This window comes from Ranitomeya variabilis, chromosome 7 (assembly GCF_051348905.1).
Source record: "Ranitomeya variabilis isolate aRanVar5 chromosome 7, aRanVar5.hap1, whole genome shotgun sequence".
Classification (NCBI taxonomy): Eukaryota; Metazoa; Chordata; class Amphibia; order Anura; family Dendrobatidae; genus Ranitomeya; species Ranitomeya variabilis.
Genome location: NC_135238.1, coordinates 148,435,775 through 148,453,665, shown reverse-complemented (window position 1 = coordinate 148,453,665; position 17,891 = coordinate 148,435,775). Strand labels below are relative to the sequence as shown.

The following is a 17,891-nucleotide window of genomic DNA, read 5'->3' as shown; positions in this document are numbered from 1 at the left end:
CAGCTACTCCTCTCTATACACTGAGCGGTGACTGAACCTGTGCCAACACCGCTCCTATGACTCAAACCTGACCACTGCTAGAAGAAATTAAAGTTCACTTTCTTCCCAGCAGCGGGGTCTAAGCCGGCCCTAATGCTGAGCTGCTGTCAGTCAGTGCCGGGGGCCTCTCTCTATACACAGAGAGGTGACTGAACCTATGCAGCCGCCCTTCTGACTGAAATCCGAAGGCTGTCAGGCAGAATAAAGTTAATTTCTTCCTGGCAGTAGGATGCTAAGTGCGTGCGCCGGGAGGTTGAGAACGCGATTAACCTGTAGATTAACCCTATATATGCAGGTTAATAACTTTCTTTTACATGACAGGTACCCTTTTAATGAAATAGCACTTGTAGTGAAATGCAGATATTGCTACTTATCTGTGCGGTTTTATTTTCTGGTTGCAGAGTTGATGATGAGCCCCCCGGGTTGTCCATGCTTGCAGACCACATCTTACAGGTTCTCCGGCTCCAGCTGCTGTACTGTGTGCAGAAGACGGCAGATGGCCTGGAGGAGGAGCAGCAGGCACTGTCCCTTCTGCTTGTAAAATTCTTCATTATCATCTGCAGGTGAATTGCTGCTCATTATGCAGTTCCTGGCTTCCTTACGGTTTATTACTACATTATAGTTATAAGGTTATTTTCTTCGGTAGACATTTTATGAGCATTTTATTGCCTTGTGTGATTCTTCGCTCTAATTTGTATGTGTATTAGAAGAAATTGCATGAGTTTACACAACTGCATATATACATATTCACACAGTTACAATCAAGAGTAACCCCCCCCCCCAATTACATAGTTTTATTAGAAAATTTCAGAATTACTTAACCCCTTCGTGACAAGTGTCTTTATCACTTAGTAGCACCCATTTGGCTGTTATGACCTGCTGCACATGTGATGCATGGCCAGACACCAGCTTCTAGGAATTTTCCTGAGGAATTTTTGTCCTTTATTCTTGGGCAGTGGCCTCCAGCTCACTAGTATTGTTGGATTTGTGTACTGCAATGCAACCTTTTTTTTTTTAAGGGATTCAAGTCATGCGACTGTGATGGCCACTTCGGAATCATCCAGGACTTCTGCAAAAACTACCGTATGCCTGGGTGGATTTTGTCATTTTTGGAGGCGATCATTGTCTTACTGGAAGGTCTAATGATGCCGGAGATTCAGCTTCCTCACAGAAGACATGTTTTCTCCTAGTATTTTTTGATACTTTATTGAATTAAGTTTGCCCTCCACATGCTGCAGGTTTCCAGTGCCAAAGGAAACCAAGCTGCCCCACAGCATCACCGAGCCACCACCATGCTGCACTGTATGCAAGTGGTGTTTTCAGCTTATGCGTCATTCTTCCTCCTCCAGCCATACCACTGATCATTAGGGCCTAAAAGTTCAAGATTTTGTTTCATCTTTCCAGAGAGCAGAATCCTCAAACATCTGGAGCTTATTTATAAGGTTTTTATCTTTTTGAAACCAGGTTATTTTGTGGTTTTTGGGTCAGTAAAGGTGTGCAGATTGTAGTTCAGGCATTGAGACCCCCCCCCCCCCCCTCAGTATTTAGTATATATTTTATTGTGAAAACTGAAAATTTCAGTGCCTGCTGCCACGAAATCTTGCTGCAGGTCTTTTGCAGCTATCCGAGGGCGTTTGATCTCCTGCCTCTTCTGGTATCTGATAGCTTCCTTTCCACAATCAGCAAGTGTAGCCAGTGTTTCTAAAGTGAATGTGACAGCTGCTTCTTGCTGTCTGAATCACAGGTAGCATAAATCCTAGTCATGCTCAGTCATTTCAGGCACGTATGAGCTCTGAGACTATGCAATGTTTCCATAGTAGGCATAACTGTGAAAGCTGACTGGGGGCCATGCCGCTTGGGTGACTAGTCCAAGAGGCCGGTCCTCAACAGGTTCACCCCTCCCCACTTCCTTTGAGTGACAGGTCTCTCCTTATACACATATGTGGAGAAAGCATGCCTGACTGAAGTGATAGAGCCGAATTCTGATTCAGACTGCTCGAGGATCAGGCAGCATGAATCAGTTTACAATGGTAACCAGGGTAAATATCGGGTTACTAAGCGCGGCCCTGCGCTTAGTAACCCGATGTTTACCCTGGTTACCAGTGAAGACATCGCTGGATCGGTGTCACACACACCGATTCAGCGATGTCAGCGGGTGATCCAGCGACGAAATAAGGTGCTGGCCTTCTAGCTCCGACCAACGATATCACAGCAGGATCCTGATCGCTGCTGCGTGTCATGCGCCCCTATACTTAACATGGGGGACGCATGCGGTTTTTTTTGTTGCGTTGTGCAACACATGCGTCTTTTTTGCCGCAAGCGTCGGACCAAGAAAACGCAACAAGTTGCATTTTTCTTGCGTCCGATTTTCGGCAAAAACCGACGCATGCGTCGCAAAACGCAGCGTTTTTGCGTGCGTTTTGACGCGTTTTTGCGTGCGTTGTGCGTTGCGTCGCCGACGCAACGGCGCACAACGCTAGTGTGAACGTAGCCTAAGCGACGCTGCAGTGATACAGACAACGATGCCGATCGCTGCAGCGTCGCTGTTTAGTCGCTGTGTGGTCGCTGGAGAGCTGTCACACAGACGGCTCTCCAGCGACCAACGATGCTGAGGTCCCCGGGTAACCAGGGTAAACATCGGGTTACTAAGCGCAGGGCCGCGCTTAGTAACCCGATGTTTACCCTGGCTACCAGTGTAAAAGTAAAAGAAAACAACACATACTCACATTCCGGTGCCCGGCGTCCGCTTCCCTGCACTCCTCCTGCATCCTGTGTCAGCGCCGAACATCTCCGGCATCTCCCACAGAGCAGAGCGGTGACGTCACCGCTCTGCTTTACGGCCGGCACTTACACAGGATGCAGGAGGAGTGCAGGGAAGCTGACGCCGGGCACCGGAATGTGAGTATGTGTCATTTGTACATTTACAATGGTAACCAGGGTAAATATCGGGTTACTAAGCGCGGCCCTGCGCTTAGTAACCCGATGTTTACCCTGGTTACCAGTGAAGACATCGCTGGATCGGTGTCACACACACCGATTCAGCGATGTCAGCGGGTGATCCAGCGACGAAATAAGGTGCTGGCCTTCTAGCTCCGACCAACGATATCACAGCAGGATCCTGATCGCTGCTGCGTGTCAAACAGAACGATATCGCTATCCAGGACGCTGCAACGTCACGGATCGCTATCGTTATCGTTGTTAAGTTGTTCAGTGTGAAGGTACCTTTATTCCTTCTCTCTAATCATTAAGACTTATCACACACACGCACGAAAATAAGGGTTTGATACGCTGCCGATTTTGTAAATTTTCCCACCTACAAAGAATGGAGAGGTCTGTAGTTTTTTATTGTAGGTACACTTCAACTGTGAGAGACTAAATCTTAAAAAAAATAAAATAAATAAAAAAATTCCAGAAAATTATTTTGTCTACTTTTTACATATTTTGCATTTTATAGCATGAAATAAGTATTTTATACAATAGGAAAAACAGAGCTTAATATTTGGTACAGAAACCTTTGTTTGCAAGTAGAGGTCATATGTTTTCTGTAGTTCTTGACCAAATTTGCACTCACTGCAGCTGGGATTGTAGCCCACTCCTCTATACAGATCTACTCAAGATTTTTCAGGTATCGAAGCTGTTGCTGGACAACATTGAGTTTCAGCTCCCTCCAAAGATTTTCTATTGGGTTCAGCACTTTTCATAATCTTATCAAGTTACACTTCAACCAATCAACATAAGAACACACTCACAGTTCTTAACCTATAAGAATGCAGGAACAGCCTGTACGTCAATGTCTTCGTAGAACAATACACCCTCAGTCTCATGCCTTGTTCAGGTTGAAACAATCAAGGTCTCATAACAACTATGATCTTCTACCCAGTAACAGAATTTATCTCAAAACAGCAAGATGGAGTCGAAAAGCACAAAATGAAGCCTGCTTTAATTTTTCTTAATTTAACCCTTCACACTCTTACCGAAGTAAGGAGGTTGTTGGCCAAAATTTCCATCCATTCTCCCTTCAATATGGTGCAGTCATCCTGTCCACTTTTGCAGAAAAGCACCCCCAAAGCATGATGATTCTCCCACCATGCTTCACGACTGGGACAGTGTTCTTGGGGTTGTACTCCTCCTTCTTCTTCCTCCAAACATGGCGAGTGGCGTTGAAACCAAAAAGTTATATCTTGGTCTCGTCTGACCACCTGACTTTCTCCCATGCCACCTCTGGATCATCCAAATGGTCAATGGCGAACTTCAAATGGGCCTGGACATGTGCTGATGTTGGCATGAGCAGGGGTACCTTGCATTCTCTGCAGGATTTTAATCCATGACTGCTTAGTGAGTTACTAGCGGTAATGTTTGAGACTGCGGTCCCAGCTCTCTCTCTCCAGGTCATTGACCCGATCCTCCCGTGTAGTTCTGGGCTGATTTCTGACCTTTCTCAGAATCATCCTTGCCCCACGAGGCGAGATCTTGCATGGAGCCCCAGACCGAGGAAGATTGATCGTCATCTTGTGTTTCTTCCATTTCCTAATAATTGCACCAACAGTTGTTACTTTCTCACCAAGCTGCTTGCCTATTGTCCTGTAGCCCATACCAGCTTTGTGCAGGTCTACAATTTTGTCCCTGGTGTCCTTAAAAGCTCTTTGGTCTTGACCATGGTGGAGAGGTTGTAGTGTGATTTATTGAATGTGTAGACAGGCGTCTTTTTAACAGATAATGAGTACAGAGTATGAGGACTTCTTAAAGAATAACTAACAGGTCTGTGAGATCTCAAATTCTTGCTGGTTAGTAGGTGATCAAATAAAATGCATATTCATAATGTAAAAATTATACAATGTAATTTTCTGGATTATTTTTTAAAGATTCTGGCTTTCATAGTTGGTGTACCTACGATAAAAATTACAGAACTTTCCATTTTTTTAGTATAAAAAAACCTTAATGGAAGGGCTTCCTAAACGATTAGGACCACTGTCTCGACAACTTTAGAATATTAACATATTAGGAACAGGAGTCCATTGATCATGATGACTGCACGAAGATTCCTCAAGAGTGTGGCCAGAAGCTGCTGTCTGGCAATGCATAAGTTTGCACCACTAAGTACTAAAGCTACTTATCATGAAGGGGATGAATAATTCCGAGACTACAGTAGTCACCATAAGTGGCATTTTTTGTAGATTCTGGAAAAATCACTTGTATTATTCGTGTTGATCTATTAAATTGTTCTTGTTTGGTTGATTTTTTGCAAGCAGCAGAAAGTCTGTAAATGTTGCCAATAGACCTTGTTCGCAATGGAGTTTTTAATAATATGGATATCAACTGCGAATATATATGTACTTCTTCCTCCAGAGATACCACGGACCCATAGACCTGAAAAGTTCGTTTTGTTTCTTCACTCCACATACTTGCCATATTGTGATTATCAGCCTATGTGGTATTATCTAAGCCGTGCTCTGTATTTTTTTCTAAAAGTATAAAACAGTGCTTTCCAAAGGTTGCTGTTTCTTTTTTTTCATGCTGTCAGTAGTTAAGCATTATATGGAAATACCCATCTACCCTTTCCAATTGGGAATATTTGAGAATCTGACCTTATTTGCATTGACCCTGTGTGTTGGCATTGTGTATGGGAATAGGTGTGATTAAAAAAATGTTGAAAGTATCTCTTAACGTGCATGTATACATATATGTAAGTAAAAACTTCTGACTATCTCTCATATGTCTGGTAATGAAAGGTGGCAAAACCTCATCCGATAGTGATGGTCCATAAGCCGTACATATTCAGGTACCCGTCACAGACTTGCAATGGCTATGTGCACACGTTGCAGATTTGACTGTGGAATTTTCTGTGCAGATTCTGAATTTCTTGGCAGAAAACGCAGGTCAGAATCTGCTCCTTTTTTTCATCTGTGCACACGTTGCAGATTTTTGTGCGGATTTCTTCCTTTTTTTTTTTTTTTACCCCTGCAGATTTCTGTAATGGAATGGGTGCAGAAACGCAGCAGATCCGCACAAAGAATTGACATGGTCCTTTTTTGAATCTGCTGCGTTTTCCGTGCAGATTTTTCCGCACCATTAGCACAGCATTTTTTATTTTTTTGCCATTGATTTACATAGTACTGTAAATCACTCGCGGAACTACAGCGTTTCTGCGCTGAAAAAAAAGCTGCAGATCTGCAGGAAATCTGCAACGTGTGCACATAGGCTACGTGTTACGTCACAGATGCTCTTGAACTACTCAAAGTTGTGTTCCGCAGCTTTGACAGCCGTCTCTTCCATTGTTGCCTATCGGACCCTATGGTTTAGTTCACATTGAACAATATTATCTAATTGTGTGTCCTCAGGAACCTGTCCAACGTGGAGGAGATTGGCTGCTGCTCTTACATTAACCATGTGATTACAATGACCACTCTCTATGTCCAGCAGGTAATGTAGGTTGTGTGTACACCAGGTTTAGATTATTGTTTCAATGAAATGAAAGGAGATAAGACGGCACTAGTGACTGCAGTGCTTATACCTTGGTAAAGCAGCCAGATAGGAGAACTGCAGTTGGCTTGTCGACAGGTGTAAGAGCTCAAAAACAATCATGAATCACTGCAGACAGAATATTTAAGGAAAGCGGCACTCAAAGTTGATAAACAGTCCTTAATTTCATATTTCAGGACATGGACAGGGTGTGCATGGAGTTCAGAGGGGTGCAGGGAGAAGTGTGGACAACGGCCGATTTGCATTGTTCTAACGCTTTTACGGGTCCAGGTATGCACCCCTCTGAACTCCCTGCACCCCTCAGAATCCCTGCATAACCCTGTCCATGTCCGGAAATATGGAATAAAGGACTCTATTTTCATCGACTTTGTGAGTGCCGATTTCCTTATTCTTCTGTCCACAGTGTTAAATTATTGTTTATGGCTGATTACCAGGAAATGTTAGTTTTGCGATAAAAATCGAAATCCTGCGTAATAGACTATCAGCAGTAGACAGACCAGATAATGAGTAGTGTCTAGAAGGGGCACCTATCAAAAAGTATATTTTCCAAAACCTTTTGATGTGATTTTTTTTTTTTTTTTTGATCATTTGCAGTCATGTGCTGGCGGCAGCACTGAGTAGTCTAGTCTCAAATAACAAAATGTGAGGAATTACAAATCTGCAGTCACACAGAGCGACTGCAGACTTTTGGGAAAAACCTGGACAACTCTTCTAAAGGCAGTCTGTCAGCAGGTTTTTGCTACCTCGTCTGAGGGCTGCGTAATGTAGGCAAAGAGCCGGCGAATCAAACGATGTATCACTTAGTTTACGGAGTGCAGCAGTCCCGACACAATGAAAGCTTTTAGATTTAGAATAAAGCAGAGCTGAGAAAGCTGCCCCCGCCTCCACCAGTGTCTGTATGTACATTGGCTATAGACTTTCAGGTGCTTATCACAGGAGGAGGGGGTGTTGCTGGACTAGTGTAGTCCGGCAATACGAATATCATAGTGATATAAATCCTTCACAGTTAATAAACAGCACGCAAGTGACAAATCCCTGACTTCAGAGTTTCACCCTCTATCTCCTGCGGTCTTCAGATTACAAAGCAAAGAACTGCTGCAATATTCCCTTTAAGGGTTTATGCCCACGATGAGGAAGAGCAGCATTATGGACACCGCTCAACCGCGCTGCTTCCAAAACACTGCTCTACATTACAAGCACAGTGGACGGGATTTAAAGAAATCCCAAGGACACTATGCTTCTGTTTAGGGCTGGGTAAACTGATTACGAGTCGCAGCATGTTAATTATATGCAGCGGAGACGCTAGTTTCACCGATGGCGGCCAGTCATTAGATGCGGTAAATCCGCATGGTTCACTGAACATTACATTATGGCTACTCAGAACAGCGAAAGCAATTGTTACCATCCACCTCTCGTGTCTCCCCTTTTCCTCATAGATTGTAGGCTTGCGAGCAGGGCCCTCACTCCACTTGTATCTGTTGATTTGTGTGATTATTGTTTTGCTATAATGTCTTTTATTGTCTGTACAAGTCTGCTCTAAAATGTTAAGTGCTGGGGAATATGTTAGCGCTATAGAAACAAAATTATTATTATTTGTGAACACGTGATTTAACTGCGTTATTAGAATACAGCGAAAATACGCTGTGTCCAAAAAGCTGCTATTTCCTGATCATGGCACATAGCCTAAAGCCGTTTTTCTGTTTCAGAAACCTTTGCCCCTTTCACAGTTTGTCTTAAAGAACAAACTGAGTCTTACTCACCCTTCCTGGGCTAAGTCTCCATCACTTCTCCCGATGTCTTTTATCTGCAGCACTGATGTCGCGTCGCCAGCACTTCAGCCAATCAGTGAGCTCAGCAACTTGCCTCAGCAGATGGCACCAGCCTCCAACTTCACTGATGTTCTTTCCACTTCTGAATTATGACACCAACAGTGCTCACTGGAACCTTCAGATGTTTAAAAATTCTTCTGTAACCAATGCCATCAAGTGTGTTTTGCAACAATAAGGTTGCGAAGGTCTTGATACAGCTCACTGGTTTTACCAATCATGACATGTTTCTTGTGTGGCACCTTGGTAATGAGACCCCTTTTTATAGTCCATCAGTTGAAACAGCTGATATAATTTTTCCACTAAGTGGCAGGATTGCATTCTAATTACTGATAGATTTCAACTGGTGTCAGGACTTTCCATGGCTTTATGCACCTCTCTTTCTTCATGTGTTAAATACTTTTTCCCGGGGCCATTTCTCATTATTAAACACAACTTAATTTATGGACTCCTATGGTTCGATCTCTTTCCCTGTGTAGATTGGATGAGTTGTTACCGACATCTGGTGATAATTTCAATAGCACCTTTAGAAAAACATTTACTTAGAAGAAGTAGGTACAAAGGATAAAATACAGTTATATGAAAAAGTTTTTTTTGCAACAGCTATTTCAGTTTCATATATCTAATAACTGTTGGACACAGTAATGTTTCTGCCTTGAAATGAGGTTTATTGCACTAACAGAAAATGTGCAATCTGCATTCAAACAAAATTTGACAGGTGCATAAGTATGGGCACCTCACCAGAAAAGTGACATTAATATTTAGTAGATCCTCCTTTTGCAAAAATAACAGCCTCTAGTCGCTTCCTGTAGCTTTTAATGAGCTCCTGGATGAAGGTATTTTTGACCATTCCTCTTTACAAAACAATTCCAGTTCAGTTAAGTTTGATGGTCGCCGAGCATGGACAGCCCTCTTCAAATGATCCCACAGATGTTCAATGATATTCAGGTCTGGGGACTGGGATGGCAATTCCAGAACAGTGTAATTGTTCCTCTGCATGAATGCCTGAGTAGATTTGGAGCGGTGTTTTGGATCATTGTCTTGCTGAAAGATCCATCCCCTGCGTAACTTCAACTTTGTCACTGATTCATGAACATTGTCAAGAATCTGCCGATACTGAGAGGAATCCATGCGTCCCTCAACTTTCACAAGATTCCCATTGCCGGCATTGGCCACACAGCCCCAAAGCATGATGGAACCTCCACCAAATTTTACTGTGGGTAGCAAGTGTTTTTCTTGGAATGCTGTGTTTTTTTGCCGCCATTCATAACGCCTTTTTGTATGACCAAACAACTCAATCTTGGTTTCATCAGTCCACAGGACCTTCTTCCAAAAAGAAATTGGCTTCTCCAAATGTGCTTTTGCATGCCTCAGCCGACTGTTTGTGGCGTGCTTGCAGAAATGGCTTATTTCGCATCACTCTCCCATACAGCTTCTCCTTGTGCAAAGTGCGTTGTATAGTTGACCGATGCACAGTGACACCATCTGCAGCAAGTTGATGCTGCAATTCTCTGTAGGTGGTCTGGGGATTGTCCTTGACTGATCTCACCATTCTTCTTCTCTGCCTTTCTGATGTTTTTCTTTGCCTGCCACTTCTGGCCTTAACAAGAACTGTACCTGTGTTCTTCCATTTACTTACTATGTTCCTCACAGTGGAAATTGACAGGTTAAATCTCTTAGACAGCTTTTTGTATCCTTCCCCTGAACAACAATGTTGAATAATCTTTGTTTTCAGATCATTTGACAGTTGTTTTGAGGAGCCCATGATGCCACTCTTCAGAGGAGATTCAAATAGGAGAACAACTTGCAAGTGGCCACTTTAAGTAGCTTTTCTCATGATTGCATACACCTGGCTATGAAGTTCAAAGCTCAATGAGGTTACAAAACCAAAAAAAGTGCTTTAGTAAGTCAGTAAAAAGTAGGTAGGAGTATTTAAAACAAGAAAATGATAAGGGTGCCCATACTTATGTACCTGTCAAATTTTGTTTGAATGCAGATTGCACATTTTCTGTTAGTACAATAAACCTCATTTCAAGGCAGAAACATTACTGTATCCAACAGTTATTAGATATATGAAACTGAAATAGCTGTGGCAAAAAAAAACAATTTTTATAAAACATTAAGCTTAAGATTAATAGGGGTGCCCAAACTTTTTCATATAACTGTAAGTATTGAACACGTCAACAATTTTCTAAGGCCACGTTCAGTAATGGGTCAGTATTTTACATCAGTATTTATAAGCTGAAACCAGAAGAGGAACAATCAGAGGAAAAGTATAATAGAAACATATGCACCACTTCTGTATTTATCACCCACTCCTGGTTTTGGCTACAAATACTGAGGTAAAACACTGACCATGTGAATGTGGCCTAATAGCTGTTGATTTGCAAGATTCAATCATTTAGTAAAATAGAGCTCAGGATTACGGACAGGTCCTTTTGCTTACTGATTTAATAAGTAACATGGCGTTATTGACAAGGTTTGGTAATTGTGCTCAGCCACATTAGTGTCTTCTGTATTGATGATGCAAATAAGAACCAATTACTAACTTTAGGCAACTACTCTGATTTGATTTTCTAGATATGGATTTACTCTTAAGGTGTCAGTAAATAGTAATGAATGATGACTCTTTTGCAGCTTAAAAGTAAGACGAAGGAAAAAGAAGTCACGGACCAAGCCCCTATAGAAGAATTTGTAAGACATGCTCTGGTGTTTTGTGAAAGCCTCTATGACCCATATCGGAACTGGCGGAATATTGTGTCCGGGTACGTGTCCTGAAGAATGTACGAAGCATTATTAATTAATTATTAATTAACGGCGCTGTGGAAAAAGTGAATAGCGCCCCCCAGAGTCGGATTTTCTCTGGGGTCTCGGTTGCCGAGGGTAGCCGAGACCCCAGAGAACATGATTCGGGGGTTTTTTACCGACCCCCGAGTTGCGATCGCCGGTAATTAACCGTTTACCGGCGGTCGCAACAAAAAAAAAACAAAACGCGATTTGCCGTTTAATTTCTCTGTCCTCCGATGTGATCGCACATCGGAGGACAGAGAAATGTGGTCCCCGATGGCCCCCAATAGCCCCCCGATACTTACCTACCTCCCCCGGTGCTCCTCGTGGCTCCCGATGGGCGCCGCCATCTTTTTTCCGGGAAAAAATGGCGGGCGCACGCGCAGTACGCCCGGCACCCGGAAGATCTTTGGGGTCTCGGCTGCCGGGGGTAGCCGAGACCCCAAAGAACATGATCGGGGTGGGTTTGCACCGACCCCTGCTTTGCGATCGCCGGTAATTAACAGTTTACCGGCGACCGCAAAAAAAAAAAAAAAAAAGCGATCAGTTATTTCTCTGTCCTCTGATGTGATCGCACATCAGAGGACAGAGAAATAGGGGGATTCGGGGACCCTAACATACTCACCCGGGGTCCCTGGGTCCTCTTCTGTCTTCTCCTGCCAGCCGGCTTTTTCATCATGGCGGGCGCATGCGCAGTGCGCCCGCCATCTGCTGCCATCTGCCGGCCGGCAGGAGAAGACAAGTTGGGGCTAAAATTAGGGTTAGAGTTAGGGTTAGGGTTAGGGTTAGAGGTAGGGTTAGGGTTAGGGTTAGAGTTAGGGTTAGGGTTAGAGTTAGGGTTAGGGTTAGAGTTAGGGTTAGGGTTAGAGTTAGGGTTGGGGCTAAATTTAGGGTTAGGGCTAGGGTTAGGGTTAGGCTACTTTCACACTAGCGTTTTTTGGCTTCCGTCGCAATGCGTCGTTGGAGAAAAAACGCATCCTGCAAAAGTGCTTGCAGGATGCGTTTTTTCTCCATTGGCTTGCATTAGCGACGCATTGCGACAGATTGCCACATGTCGCATCCGTCATGCGACGGATGCGTCGTGCTTTGGCGGACCGTCGACACAAAAAAACTACATGTAACTTTTTTGTGCGACGTGTCCGCCATTTCCGACCGCGCATGCGTGGCCGGAACTCCGCCCCCGCCTCCCCGCACCTCACAATGGGGCAGTGGATGCGTTGAAAAAACAGCATCCGCTGCACCCGTTGTGCGGCGCTTACAACGCTAGCGTCGGTACGTCGGCCCGACACACTGCGATGGGCCGAGTACGACGCTAGTGTGAAAGTAGCCTTAGGCTTCTTTCACACTTGCGTCGGTACGGGGCGGTCGCAATGCGTCGGCCCGACGTACCGACGCACGTTGTGAAAATTGTGCACAACGTGGGCAGCGGATGCAGTTTTTCAACGCATCCGCTGCCCAGTCTATGTCCTGGGGAGGAGGGGGCAGAGTTACGGCCACGCATGCGCGGAAATGGCGGACGCGACGTACAAAAAAAGTTACATTGAACTTTTTTTGTGACGACGGGGGCTAAAGTTATGGTTAGGGTTGGGGCTAAAGTTAGGGTTGGGGCTAAAGTTAGGGTTAGAGTTGGGATTAGGGTTAGGGTTTGGATTAGGGTTGGGATTAGTGTTACGTTTGGGATTAGGGTTGGGATTAGGGTTAGGGTTGGGATTAGGGTTAGGGGTGTGTTGGATTTAGGGTTTTGATTAGGGTTATGGTTAGGGTTGAGATTAGGGCTGTTTTGGGGTTAGGGTTGTGATTATCGTTAGGGTTGTGATTAGGATTATGGATCGGGTTGAGATTAGGGTTAGGGGTGTGTTGGGGTTAGGGTTGGAGTTAGAATTGGGGGGTTTCCACTGTTTAGGTACATCAGGGGGTCTCCAAACACGACAGCCAATTTTGCGCTAAAAAAGTCAAATGGTACTCCCTCCCTTCTGAGCTCTGCCGTGCGCCCAAACAGTGGTTTACCCCCACATATGGGGCATCAGCGTACTCGGGATAAATTGGACAACAACTTTTGGGGTCCAATTTCTCCTGTTACCCTTGTGAAAATAAAAACTTGGGGGCTAAAAAAATCTTTTTTGTGGGAAAAAAAATATTTTTTATTTTCACTACTCTGCATTATAAACTTCTGTGAAGCACTTGGGCATTCAAAGTTCTCACCACATATCTAGATAAGTTCCTTGGGGGGTCTATTTTCCAAAATGGGGTCACTTGTTGGGGGTTTCTACTGTTTAGGTACATTAGGGGTCTGCAAACGCAACATAACGCCCGCAGACAATTCTATCAAAGTCTGCATTCCAAAATGGCGCTCCTTCCGAGCTCTGCCGTGCGCCCAAACAGTGGTTTACCCCCACATATGGGGTACCAGCATACTCAGGACAAATTGGACAACAACTTTTGGGGTCCAATTTCTCTTGTTACCCTTGTGAAAATAAAAACTTGGGGGCTAAAAAATTTTTATTGTTAAAAAATATATATTTTTTATTTTCACGACTCTGCATTATAAACTTCTGTGATGCACTTGGGCATTCAAAGTTCTTACTACACATCTAGATAAGTTCCATGGGGGGTCTAGTTTCCAAAATGGGGTCACTTTTGGGGGGTTTCTACTGTTTAGGCACATCATGGGCTCTCCAAACGCGACATGGCGTCCGATCTCAATTCCAGTCAATTTTGCATTGAAAAGTCAAATGGCGCTCCTTTGCTTCCGAGCTCAGCCATGCGCCCAAACAGTGGTTTACCCCCACATATGGGGTGTCGGCGTACTCAAGACAAATTGTACAACAGCTTCTGGGGTCCATTTTCTCCTGTTACCCTTGGTAAAATAAAAATTTGGAGGCAAAAAGATCATTTTTGTAGAAAAAATGCGATTTTTTTATTTTCACGGCTCTATGTTATAAACTTCTGTGAAGCACCTGGGGGTTTAAAGTGCTCACCACACATCTAGATAAGTTCCTTGGGGGGTCTAGTTTCCAAAATGGTGTCATATGTGGGGGGTCTCTACTGTTTAGGCACATCAGCGGCTCTCCAAACGTGACATGGCGTCCGATCTCAATTCCAGCCAATTCTGCATTGAAAAAGTCAAACGGTGCTCCTTCACTTCCAAGCTCTGCGGTGCGCCCAAACAGTGGTTTACCTCCACATATGGGGTATCGACGTACTCAGGAGAAATTGCACAACAACTTTTGTGGTCTAATTTCTCCTGTTACCCTTGTGAAAATAAGAATTTGTGGGCGAAAAAATCATTTTTGTGAAAAGAAATGCTATTTTTTATTTTCACGGCTCTACGTTATAAACTTCTGTGAAGCACTTGGGGGTTCAAAGTGCTCACCACACATCTAGATAAGTTCCTTGGGGGGTCTGGTTTCCAAAATGGTGTCACTTGTGGGGGGGTTCCACTGTTTAGGCACATCAGGGGCTCTCCAAACGCGACATGGCGTCCGATCTCAATTCCAGCCAATTCTGCATTGAAACAGTCAAACGGTGCTCCTTCACTTCCAAGCTCTGCGGTGCGCCCAAACAGTGGTTTACCTCCACATATGGGGTATCGGCGTACTCAGGAAAAATTGCACAACAAAATTTGTGGTTAAATTTCTGTTTTTACACTTGTGAAAATTAAAAAAAATGGTTCTGAAGTAAAATGTTTGCAAAAAAAAGTTAAATGTTCATTTTTTTTCTTCCACATTGTTTTAGTTCCTGTGAAGTACGTAAAGGGTTAATAAACTTCTTGAATGTGGTTTTGAGCAGCTTGAGAGGTGCAGTTTTTAGAATGGTGTCACACTTGGTTATTTTCTATCATATAGACCCCTCAAAATCACTTCAAAGGTGATGTGGTCCCTAAAAAAAACATGGTGTTGTAAAAATGAGAAATTGCTGGTCAACTTTTAACCCTTATAACTCCCTAACAAAAAAAAAAATTGTTTCCAAAATTGTGCTGATGTAAAGTAGACATGTGAGAAATGTTATTTATTAACTATTTTTTGTGACATATCTCTCTGATTTAAGGGCATAAAAATACAAAGTTTGAAAATTGCAAAATTTTAAAAATTTTCGCCATATTTCCATTTTTTTCATAAATAATTGCAAGTAATATCGAAGAAATGTTACCACTAACTTGAAGTACAACATGTCACGAAAAAACAATCTCAGAATCAGCGGGATCCGATAAAGCGTTCCAGAGTTATAACCTCTTAAAGTGACACTGGTCAGAATTGTAAAAATTGGCTCGGTCATTAAGTACCAAATTGGCTCTGTCACTAAGGGGTTAAGCCCACCTTTTTTTGTCTGTGTGATTGAAAGAAGCATAGTTGTTTTTTTTTTGCCCCTTTTTTACGGCGTTTACTGAAGATGTTAAATATTGTCACCTTTTTATGGGTTGGGTCGTTCCAGACGTTGCAGTACAAAATATTTGTACTTTTTTTGTAAAATTTTTTTTTTACATGAATATACCTATTTGTTTTTTTTTGTGTGTTTTTTTTTCATTTAAAATTTTTTTTCAACTGTTTTTTTTTTTTTTCTTGGCTCCTTTGTGGAACTTTTAACCTTTATTACTCTGATCTCTGGTATAATACATTGCAGTGCACCAGCATTGCAATGCATTACACCTGTCAGTTCTGCATCAGGCATGGTCTAAACAGGTCTCCATAGCTAACAGACCCAGAGGTCTCCATGGCAACGATTGGGCCCTCACGATTACGCTGTGGTGGTGCTGATCGGACGGGAGAAGACTGCACCCTCTCCTAGCCTTCACTCGTCTATTGAGCAGCTCACATGCCGCCTCTTTACTGCCTGGTTTCTGGCATGGTGGGTTCCTCCTCCTTGAGTAATCGTTTTAGCGAGCAGAACTGTAGTATTAGAGCTATAAAGCTCAGCACAAGCTCCGCTATAACACATTCAGATATTGGTGGTTTGATATCTATATTTACACAGAGATAACTGGTCATCTCAGCAAGCACATGGTTCCAGACAGTGAGAGCTGTGGTGCTGATTGCCTGGGATTGAGATTCTACAGAATCTACAGGTGACCAGCTAACTGGTGTATAGAAATCAGTGGCTGGGATATCAGTAGTCATCCTCTTTCCTGAAATGTAACTACTGGGCTCACTAGGATCTAATGGACAAGCTCCATAGAAACCAGCTGTAAACTACCAATGACCTCATTACATTACAATGACGGCAGATAGAAAAAGCATGTCAGATGCAAACTTTATTATTTTCATGCTGTCTAAATAATTACATCAATTTTAATAAATTAAGAATACCCCTTTAACTCGTTCAGCAATAGACAGTGCAACAGAAAGTAAGCCAAAAATACATTTCATGCAACCAAGAAAAAACATTTGTGCCCAAAGTTGAGCAACCTTATGTTACATGCTTCAATACGAAATATAATTGCAAATATTTAGACTTCCTTTTTACTGCAGTATGAAGAGAAACCATATTGTCTTTGATCAAAACATTAGTCACTTTTGTTACACTTTTTATTTTTTAATCCCCTTCAGCTACTTTCCAAAATTCTGTAATGAACAAGAACCTATCTGATCCCACCGGCTGAGTATTGGGGTCGGAGGGTGGGTAGATGTTTCATATGTTGTCCATGTTGATGGGATATCTGCAAAATCCTAAGTTATAATGACCTGTGGAGTGGTTAATCTTTGTCAGGCTGACTGCTGAAGCCACTAATACTGATCCGCATTGTCTTTCAGCCGAAGCATCAGTCCTGTGGAAAAGAGCAGACAGAAATACAAAGCCGCTCCTCTAACAGTAGAATTCATTCCCTTCTTTTACCGTAAGTAGCAGCGTTACACAAGGATTACGTGTCTTTTATTGGATGATGTTTATAGATGACATCTTAATATTTCAGAATGTTTCCAAGAAAGTGAACATCTCAAGGAAAGTTTAAAGTGCTGCTTATTACATCTGTTTGGAGCGGTTTTATCTGGTGGGCAAGTAAGTTTACACTTTCTCCTGCATAGTGTTTTATGTTTATTGCTTTGAGATATTTAGGCATTTCTTTTAAAATGTTATACAGGACTGCCAAATAGACATTAGCTTAAAGCAAACTCCCATCCCACCAAAATTACATGTGACTATTTATTTCTAATGTATGGCCTTCACTTTGCCGCCCGGGCCTTTTGTCTGTGAAATCAGTGCCCCATTTCTTTAGCTCCAAAATAGCCACTGCAGAGACATAGTGAGCGCATTGCAAAAGTCAAAACTAGAACTCCCATTTTTTTGCATTGATGTTCCTGCGCTGATAACAGCAGGCATGGCATGCACAGAGGCAACGCTCACCATGCTTCTACATTGGCAATTTTGGACATTAAAAAATGGAACATCGATCTGAGACAGGCAGATCGGCCGTACAGTGGAGTCCATTAGAATTAATGACTTTATATTAGACACATATTTGCACAGTTAATATAGAGGGAGGAGGGTTGCTTTAACTGCTTTAGGACAGCCCATTGGCATTATTTGTTTAGGTGGTCCTGCTCCTACTCTGCAGTGAAGTGCTAAAGCATCAATATCTGTTTATTAGCATCTTGCCTTCTCGATCGCTGTATACACAATGCTAAAAAAGCAGTGTGTATACAGTTATAGGAAGCGCATACGGCCCGTCCTCCATACACAGCACTTATGTGATCGCTATGTATAGGGAGTGAGCCATATCTGCAGGGCTATGGGTCTCAGACAGCCCTGCCACGCAGCCAGGTGGCT

General features: G+C 43.0%; 1 protein-coding gene across 2 annotated transcripts in view; it reads left to right on the top strand.

Moving 5' to 3' along the window:
- The window catches only part of NBEAL1 (neurobeachin like 1), a 266,607-nt gene that overhangs the window by 97,863 nt on the left and 150,853 nt on the right, over positions 1-17,891 (top strand). For both annotated transcript variants that reach the window (XM_077272013.1, XM_077272014.1), the window contains exons 4-8: positions 441-602; positions 6,378-6,459; positions 10,983-11,110; positions 16,880-16,962; positions 17,038-17,123. In XM_077272013.1, the coding sequence (XP_077128128.1) occupies positions 441-602; positions 6,378-6,459; positions 10,983-11,110; positions 16,880-16,962; positions 17,038-17,123 (541 nt within the window). The remainder of the gene's footprint in view (positions 1-440; positions 603-6,377; positions 6,460-10,982; positions 11,111-16,879; positions 16,963-17,037; positions 17,124-17,891) is intronic.